The sequence below is a fragment of the Chelon labrosus genome, assembly GCF_963514085.1.
Source record: "Chelon labrosus genome assembly, chromosome: 8".
Lineage (NCBI taxonomy): Eukaryota > Metazoa > Chordata > Actinopteri > Mugiliformes > Mugilidae > Chelon > Chelon labrosus.
Window position 1 is genome coordinate 12,622,427 of NC_140358.1, and position 9,656 is coordinate 12,632,082.

Here is a 9,656-nt window from a genome sequence, read left to right on the forward strand (position 1 = left end):
CCATGTCTGTGGAGAATGGCTGGCCCGGGCAGAAAGGAGGATGACAGAAGTGTGAGAGCGAAGGAGAGCGAGATGGCGAGAAAGAACAGGGCATCACCGAATGCTGAAGTGAAAATAAACAACAGCTAGGGATTAGTGAAAGGAGAAGGGGAAAAAAACTGTGAGTAGATGTGGTGTGACTGACTGATTTAGAACAAGCAAGAACAAATCTCCACCCAGATAATTCGTTAAGCTAAAAGTGATAAGAAATAAATAGGAGATGAGAGACCATCAACATTTAGGCAGACAGACTGAACAGCTGACCTGAGAACCGTTCATTTAAAGGCATCCACTGCTTTTATTCTTTATCATTAGTACCTTAGTGACTAAGTCCAGTGTAGCAAAATGTTGTATTTCCTCCAGTCAGAAGGAAATAGATGCAACAAAAGGATCAAAATTAAAAGTTGTAGTAGTAAAAGAGTAGGTCGTTCCACAAGGTACAGAGTGTACCCAGATTTCTCTTTGTCAGGCTTATAAAACATAATTGGGGCTACAAACATCTGTCAGAGCATTAAAAGGCATGTGTTGTGCTTTTGTTAGTTTCGCTGAGTGTGTATGTGTGTTACGATTAATGCTCCATTTGCATGTCTTCAGGTTGCCCAACAGTGGCATCTAGTGGAGTAATAATTCAGCTGCTTGTTAAACTGACTTCAATGATCGTGACTGTGTTGGGGCTTGTGTGTGTCCAGGTACCTTTACAAACTGAGAGACCTTCACCTGGAGGGTGAAAACTACACGGAGGCAGCTTACACGCTGCTGCTGCACTCTCGTCTGCTCAAGGTAGGGCAAACACACACATGCGTAAAGAAATGCTTGTTTTTTTTTTAATACTGGGCCCAGCGGCTCAGCAGTTGCTCTGTGTAATCACTTGTCTGCCTGCCACAAATGAGACAGTTTTTTACTAGCTGATAAATGGTTGCTACGTCGCTGGCCTCCAAATGATGAAGCTCCGAGGTTAGTTTATGGCATGGCGTCGGCCACTGAGGCTAGATCACTATGGTGATGGATGCGGTGCACTTGCACAGCGAGTGTGTGTTTGTGGAAGAGGATGTCTCTGAGTCTGACCTCTTTTGTCTCTTCATCTCTTTTATGGGACACCGAGATCCACGTAGGAAGCGACAGAGGAATAGGGGGCACCGCTCGCTCTGTTTCCCCTCCTCTCGCCGTCTAGAATCGTTCACATTAAAGCAGCTGAACTCTATAATGTTTTTTATAATCCCCATTTATCTGTAGTGTCCACCTCCTGTCATTCCTGTTTAACGCACGGCAGGCTTGAATATTCTTCCTCTATATCTTAAGCAGATTAGACACTCTTAGAAAGGTTTGGTTTCTGAATTAATTTCTGTGTGTAATAGAAGATGAAGTATTATCTCAGGAATGTAATTAATGAGCAGCGTTTGCGCACATTCAGCTATAAACTAATATTGATTCACAGTGACAAAGAGACTCCCAGGTTTAAGTTCTTCTCTCTTGCTTTGTCATGGTGATAAATTGCACATAAAAATTCAGTGTTGGAGTTTTTTTTTTTCTGTTTCAGCAATATGATGGTGTACATAGCTTCACAAATAGCTCACACTTTTTGTATTCCATACACCCCTGTCTTCATTTCTGTCTCTACCCCAGTGGTCGGACGATATGTGCAGCCCCCAGTTTGAGTTCCACGGTTCCCAAACCCAGCGGCAGCTCAAAGAAACGCTCTACGACACCATCATTGACTACTTCGACAAGGGCAAGGTCGGTATTATTTTAGACCCTGTCTAGACATCTGTCTCTTTATCTGTTAACTCTTTAACTCTTCCTGAAATGTATTTATCAGTGTTCCATCATCATTTTTTTCACAATGGAGAAATACTTTGGAAGTCTTTTTTTTTTGCACTGCAACTGTAAAGAGGTTTGCATACTTTTATTTTTGAAAGCGTTGCTTTCCGTGTCACATCTTCAGCATCTACATGTCATTGTCTCTGTGCGGTACGCCGGTGTCACTTTCATTTTGTATTCCTCAAGAGTGCTTCATGTTCTCTGAAGCAGAGATGCAGACTTCCCTCTGCTCTACAGAGACCTGGAAGCAGAGATTTTTATGAGATGAATTCCAACCACAACAGCTGCTGCTGAGTTATTAACAGATGGTGTAACGAAGGGCACTGTTGTTTTTTTTCATTTTTATTTTGTTTGTCCTCGGCGTGTGTGTCTTTGTGTCTGTGTTCAGATGTGGGAAGAGGCCATCACTCTGTGTAAGGAACTGGCGGAACAGTACGAGAACGAGATCTTTGACTACGAGTTACTCAGCAAGAGACTGGTAATGCATTACAATCTCCAACCTTCGTGTGTTCTGCACCACTGTCACGATCACACACATTTTTGCCGTCCTCCCTCAGCCTTCTTCCTTGAATTCTCTCTCTGAGTATTATTTGTTCAATTGCACCGTTTACACTTCTTAGCCTCAGAACATACTGTTCCCAGTAAGCAGTTTCTTCCACAAGTTATCCGCACTTGGAAACATTTACAGTGATTCAGCATTCATCCATGTTTTAATACTTACTTGACACTTCAAATGAGACTCGATAATTACCATATGACCCCGAAAGTGGGATTCATCGTTGTCAACCTTCAGCTACTTCAAACCCTTCTTAACCCTTCTCAGTCCTAACTTGTGGTTTAGCACCTTCTTCTCCTCCGTCTCCCCTTCACTCATTCTCCTCCCTTTAGAGAATTACACTTCTCCAAATAATGGAAACATCTCCCTCTCTCTCCCTCTCTCTCTCTTTATACGACTGCAGCGGCGGCTCTCTCAGCTAATGCTAAATTTATGTGGTTACATAAATGACAGGCATTGCCCTTGGGTGGCGTGCACTTTTTTTTTTTTTCCTTCATCTATCATCCTCACAGGCCCAGCGTTCTGCTGAGGGTAGCATTGACATTGGCACGAGCTGATAAAGCTGCCCCGGCTACACACATTGCACATCTGAAACACATCCTCTGTTCTTCGCTTTGTCTCTCTGCAGGAGAAACAAGCCAAGTTCTATGAGAATATTATGAAGATCCTGAGGCCAAAACCGGACTACTTTGCAGTGGGCTACTACGGACAGGGCTACCCTCCGTTCCTCAGGGTTTGTAAAATCACTGTTAATGATTATTAAATATAAACATTATGTATTTATTTAAATTTTTGTCTCAGAGAATACTAGGACTTTAATAACAATGACTCATGTCTTTGTGTAAAAGAGTCAAAAGTGCCCTATTATCCTACCCAGAGCTTAGCTATTTAAAACTGCAACAGTGGACAAGTTTTTAAACACACCAGCAAGATAGCTAACCAGAATAGGACCTTGTGGGAACATTGTGGATTTCAGCAAACTTCGGAAATAAAATATTGTAATGTTTATCGCTCCTGTATTGCCTTTAATCTGCTGTGGTAAGTCAGCGACTCAGTTTTCAGGGAGGGGGGCGGTGAAAGTGGCGATTTGTGCAAAGGTTTGTACTTTCGAGAAAGAATTGCAATGTCTTCTTAGCCCCTGATGGATTATCTGATTTAAGACAGTCAAAGTAAATGAAAAAAATATTGGGATTATTAACCGCAGTTCATTTCCCCTGGCTTCAGAACAAGGTGTTTATCCACCGCGGTAAGGAGTACGAGCGCAGGGAGGATTTCCAGAACCAGCTGATGAGCCAGTTCCCCAGCTCTGTGCGCCTCAACACGACCACCATGCCAGGAGATGATATCATGAACTCTCCACTTCAGTGTATCCTTCAGGCAGCGTGACAAAAACATAAATCTGCACAGAAACACAATAGAACATATCTGTGGGTATTGTTCAGTTATCCGCTTTCATTCAGTTTTGGTCTAGCTCATGATTTAATTTGTTGTGTCTTATGGTACACCTTTATATATCAAATTCCAGCACCGGAGCTCGGACACATCGATCAACTATCAGTTTGTACTTTCTAACACAGGTTTAGTGAGACACTGTCCATCATTTAGTGACACATTTTTTTTCCTGAGCGTCCTGATCCAGATATCCAGTGTTTTACAGTGCAGCCAGTCCTGGAGATCCCTCCTCGTCTGAAGAACAAACCTGTCCCCGACCAGATCATCAAGTCAGTGCTGTTTATCTTGACATACTTTCACAAAGTTAAATGTATAAAATGATAACACTGAAAATAAATAGGCATTTCTCTCTCTCTCTCTCTCTCTCTCTATATATATATATATATATATATATATATATATATGTATATGTATATACACATGTTCCTCTCTTGTAAATGATTTAATTTCTTTGCTGAACATACGGTATGACTCTTTGTCCCTCTTCTTATGCAATTTAGCTTCTACAAGTCCAACTACGTGCAGCGATTTCACTATTCCAGACCTGTGAGGAAAGGACCCGTGGACCCCAACAACGAGTTTGCTGTGAGTTACTTTAAAATGAAAACGACTGAGAGCCACAGGGACCATGAAAGGGTTTCAGAGGCAGTTATATTTTTGCATTGCTATAAGCCAGAAAAGACAAGTTCCCATTCTATTAAACGATTTTACTCAACTGCAAGGTGTAATACAAGTGTATGATAAGATGCCAGCTTTTGTTTTAAGGTTTCAGATAAGATGCAGCATCAGCTTCGGGTATTACCGTGGCATACGATTAGATTAAATCAGACTGTGCAGCAAGTGTCTGGTAGAAGTTCAGACTGTAATACAGGATATCCAACAAAGGTTCAAAAAAGGCAACTGGACTTGTAGAGTTTTTTGAGAAGACGTTTCACCACTCATCCGAGTAGCTTCTTCAGTTCTCTCCATTATTATATTCATATAAAGTCAGTAATACAGGATATGATATCAGGTTATGAGTATTCACGAGTGGCAGTAATGTATCTAATAGCTGTACTATTTCTTTTCTCCTTTCCATCTTTTTGTTTTAGTCGATGTGGATTGAACGTACAACCTTCACCACTGTGTATAAGCTGCCCGGGATCCTGCGCTGGTTTGAGGCAACTGACATGAAACATGTAAGTCTGTGTGGGTGTGATTTTACTCCATGTTTGACTCGTATGTTTGCTGTGAGATATTGTCTCTAGTGTAGAGCGTCCCCCGCCACAGATTGAGTTCCTTTTCATTCTTGCTATTATTAAATTTTTCATTTGACATCTCCTGCGACTACCTCTGAAAACCATCCATCGTTACTCCCTTACATCCCTTGCCTCTTCCCTCATTTGTCTCTCCTCCTTCCACCACTCTACCCCCTCTTCTCCAGACTACCTTGTCTCCACTGGAGAATGCCATAGAGACCATGGAGTCCACCAATGAGAAGATTCTGACCATGATTAATCAATACCAAGCTGACTGGAGCCTTCCCATCAACCCCCTCTCCATGCTGCTCAACGGCATCGTGGACCCGGCTGTTATGGGCGGCTTTGCCAAATATGAAAAGGTAAACTGTCAAGATTTACCTAAAGTATTAAACATGCTCTGATCTGTTGTCCCACACTAATATGAGTAAGAGATTAATGAATGACCATTGCGCTATTGAAAATAGTTATGGACTGTTTGTTGTAACATGCATTACACCAACAAGGGGTTATTTTAAATGTAAATGTTGGTGCCACTTTTAAAGGACAAATATTCACCTCCAAGTCCACCTCCATCACCAAGTAAGCAGAACTCAAGAGACTGCAACACTCATGTTTTATAATCAACCGACTCAAATCCATTTGGTATCAAAAGTCAGCATCAGCTCCTGAGGCTCTGAATATGATCAAAGTCAAATCGGCAAATGAGCTGCACTTATCAGAGCTTGACAAGTTCGTCATTACAAGTTAATATTACTGGCGATCACCCTCAAACAACATTGAGTATTATTATATTCATATAAAGTCAGTTACTAATTAAAACCATTCTTTAAAGACGTCTTAAATATTGCTTCTGTTTCAGGCGTTCTTTACTGACGAGTACACTCAGCAGCACCCGGAGGACAGAGATAAACTTATGCGACTCAAAGACCTCATCGCATGGCAGGTATAGGACATGCTAAAATCTAATAATATCCTCCAGCATACTGCATACGGCATAGCCTGCTACTTTTGTGGGTTTATGTTTTTTTTTTGTGTGTGTCATTGTAGATCCCCTTACTAGGCGGAGGAATCGCCCTCCATGGGAAGAGAGTGACAGATGACCTGCGTCCTTTCCACGACCGCATGGAGGAGTGTTTCAAACAGCTGAGGAAGAAGGTGGAGAAGGAGTACGGCGTGAGAGAGTTGGTAAGAACTTCAGGGGGTGAACGTATAAAAGGAGAGAAAACATAGAGGAATGTGGTGTTTGCGTAATCAAAACAACACTGAACTCTTTGCAACGCTGGACACCGAGTGGAGCTGCGCTAATTAAGCTGCAAATTACCTGACCCAGGCGAATCTCAAGATCAAAGCACTCCCAAAACCCTCTGAGTAGTGTTTTGATATGGGATTTTCACCTTTAAATTTCTCCTTATCCAGAACGGGGCATGAATGGTTTTAATTGGGGCAAACAGGGGTTATTAACTTCTAAAGTGGCCCTGCCCTTCAGGAGAAATTAAACTAATGATGCACTGAGTGATGATATACTGTTTATAAGAGAGGATTCGCTTTCTTTTACTTGTCTTCTCGTCTATGTACAGAACTGCCGCCATGCTATTTTCATTATTTTATTTTTTATCAACATATTGTTCACACCTTTTCTCTCTCCAGCCGGACATGGATGAAAGAAAATCCACACGCCCTCGCTCCATGCTGCGCTCCTTTCGTCAGTCCATCATATCAATCTCCTCCCTGCAGGGATCTGAATGTGGAACTCCAACCAAGTCCCACGCAGACAAGTACACATTTGTGACTTCATGTCAGGATGTTTGAGTAACAGGATGACTAAAAAAAAAAAAAAAAAAGAATCTGTATCTCATCTATGGGATCTCGTCTCAAATTCTTAATATGTCTACGTGAAAAACATGGATGGAAATATTCGCTTGAGCTTTCTACTCACACTCTTCATGCCTTTTCCTAGGGACCTCCCCCCCGAGTCCCCAACCTCCTGGAACTCCACCCTGCCTCGCTCCAGTGGCAGCATGAGTGCAAACCTACCAGTGGATGAGGCAGTTGTGACGGTGGGCGACGCGGAGGTCAGACTGAGGAAGAGTAAGAAGAAGAAGAAAAGAAGCAGCATGATCTTCATCACTGAGGAAAGAGAGAGGACAAGCACTATGGAGTGCAAACGGGTGAGAGAGAGTAGAAAATATTCTGAAAGGCTGAAAGAAAAAGAAGAAGGGGAAGAAGCATGTAAAAGGAAGTCATGAAATACTGAGTATATGTGTTGGTCATTGTTTTTGTGTGATCTTTGTCTCCCTCTAGTTGTCCAAGAAACAGGAGTTCCGCAGTGACACCAACTTGGCCGAGCCGAACGAAGGAAGTGTGACGCTGACCAACGCCAACTCCAGATCCCTGCCTGCCATCACAGGTGACACACACATATATCCGCACGGTGCTGCAGAGTTACACCTGTAAAATAACTTCACTTTGTGTGCCTGTGTAAAATAAGTGCGCCCTCAGTGGAAGTAGAAAGCTGACTGGAAGAAAAACACAGGCAAGGTCATGACGGGACACGTACCTAGGAACAAATTTTCAAGCTGGCGGTTGTGGTGGTAACAGTTTGACCTCAACAAACAGCTAATTAGTGAATCAGTCATGTTGTAATTTCCCCTAGTTTGTATTTAGTTGTGTTAGTCAAATAACCTTGCACTTTAAAATGGTGCATCAGACCACAACTCACTGATGCTTCGCTGGCGTCATGCCACGACTGGACCAGCCGAGCCGGCGTTGACTGTGGCATTAGTCCACCAACTCTGATTACCACCTCTCACTACAAGCTGCACTGCCTCTCTGAACATACACATGGTGCCACCGGGGTTGCCAGAGCACACAGATCATCAGCAGAACAGCTGCAACAGCCCAATTAGTCACGGGGAGAGAAACATGACTGGCTGCGGGAAGAGTGCAGAGGTTCTGTTGTTAGCTCGTAATCAGCGACACACGAACACTAAATCCTCTGTTGTTCCCCTCTCTAGGTCTGTCCTTGTCTGTGGCTGGAGGGGCAGAGGACGCGGACTCCAAATCCAAAAGGGACAGTAAGAGCATGTCTGTTTGCGCGAGCTCTGACAGAACAGCAGACAGACGCTCAAAGGGCGTCATCAACCTGCTCTTCAAGTCCAAGGTAGAGTCACAGAACTGCATGCTGAGTGAGGTGCAGACTGTATAGTTTAGTATTTTGGGAAATGCACCCATCTGAGATGAGGAGACTGATGTTGCTGTCATTTCTTAGGTTTGTAATTTTACACAGAATGAATCTTGTAGTGATTATGCATGTTTGTTTGTTTTTAACAGAGCTCCAGATCAGAGGAAGCAAAGCAGACCGAAGCAGCCAAAGACAGTGAAAATCATTTCTGAAATCCTTTTTTTTATTATTATTGATTTTCTATTTCCTTTTCAGATTTTTATGCATTTATTTCTCAAAAAAAAGAAAAAAAAAAAAAAAGAAGAAGAAGAAGCCTAAACCTGCAGCCAGAACCAGAAATTATGCACTCGCCCACTTGGTCTTCCTGTCAGTCTCAGTATTGCTGTTGCCTTAATATAACTGATTTCACCTATCAATAAAGGCTATTTTCATTAAGTGACCTTTTTCTTGGTAAGTTAAATGATTCCCATTAAAGCCAAACGCCATCTTACAGCTTTTCAATCAATTCCGCTTCTACAAGAACGAGCAAACACAAACAAACGCGGCCAACGCGCCTGATTAAAAAGCTTCTTGTTATGCGGTTTTCAGCATTGTTGTGACCGAAGTTGATGGGAAAATAATAATTCGATAACGCACAAAGGTTGCCATGTCCTCGTGGAGGACTTTAAACTGGAATCTGCTGCCAAAAAGCTTTGGCACTGATACAACAAACAAGAGAGACTAATACATTTAAATCAACAATCTGTGGGGCCTGTTGTAGAAGTGCAACATCGGAGTTGTGTGTACAGAGAGTTTATGCCACAGTGTTTGCCGTTTTTTTCCCCCCTCTAAATACTATCACTTTATTTTGTGCAGGATTTGGTTATTGTTGTTCTGAACTTTCTTTGAAATTAAAAGAACATAAACTTTGGATTAATATTGATTTTGGGAATGTGTTTTTGCTCAGTGTTAGATGACAAAATTTATGTCACTGTCTCTGTGGTAAATGATGAGCTACAGCCAGGAGCCATTTAACTTGTAGTATCTTGTGTACGTGTTGTGAACATGTTACGTTTTCTCAAGAAGATACAAGCCTGGAATTGACGCCTGGTGACAGAGCATTGACTTCCAAGGTTTGCAGTAAGTCAGTGCTCTGTCCTAAACGCTGTCTGCAACACAGCAGAACCCACAGACCCCGGCCCATATGAGGGAAAGAGAGACTCAAAAGCAATAAGATAAATAGACACATCTGGATACAGCATACATGCAGCATATGAACATAACACAAACAAGACTATATGAAATGGCCATTACAGCAGAGATTAGTAATGACCGTATCATACGCAGATCTGAAATTATGCATGCATTTAGGAAGGATAATTGTAAGCAA

The 9,656-nt window shown here is 42.2% G+C and overlaps 1 protein-coding gene across 1 annotated transcript in view; it reads left to right on the plus strand.

Annotated features, from left to right (window-relative positions):
• Window positions 1-9,201, plus strand: part of dock2 (dedicator of cytokinesis 2) — an 85,495-nt gene extending 76,294 nt beyond the window's left edge. The window contains exons 36-51 of the mRNA XM_084549633.1: window positions 729-819; window positions 1,663-1,773; window positions 2,246-2,335; window positions 3,042-3,146; window positions 3,638-3,779; window positions 4,053-4,134; window positions 4,366-4,450; window positions 4,957-5,043; window positions 5,289-5,465; window positions 5,966-6,049; window positions 6,154-6,291; window positions 6,754-6,881; window positions 7,064-7,274; window positions 7,408-7,513; window positions 8,121-8,266; window positions 8,437-9,201. Coding sequence (XP_084405759.1) covers window positions 729-819; window positions 1,663-1,773; window positions 2,246-2,335; window positions 3,042-3,146; window positions 3,638-3,779; window positions 4,053-4,134; window positions 4,366-4,450; window positions 4,957-5,043; window positions 5,289-5,465; window positions 5,966-6,049; window positions 6,154-6,291; window positions 6,754-6,881; window positions 7,064-7,274; window positions 7,408-7,513; window positions 8,121-8,266; window positions 8,437-8,499 — 1,846 coding nt within the window. The 3' untranslated portion in view covers window positions 8,500-9,201. The remainder of the gene's footprint in view (window positions 1-728; window positions 820-1,662; window positions 1,774-2,245; window positions 2,336-3,041; window positions 3,147-3,637; window positions 3,780-4,052; window positions 4,135-4,365; window positions 4,451-4,956; window positions 5,044-5,288; window positions 5,466-5,965; window positions 6,050-6,153; window positions 6,292-6,753; window positions 6,882-7,063; window positions 7,275-7,407; window positions 7,514-8,120; window positions 8,267-8,436) is intronic.
• The last annotated feature ends 455 nt before the right edge of the window (window positions 9,202-9,656 follow it).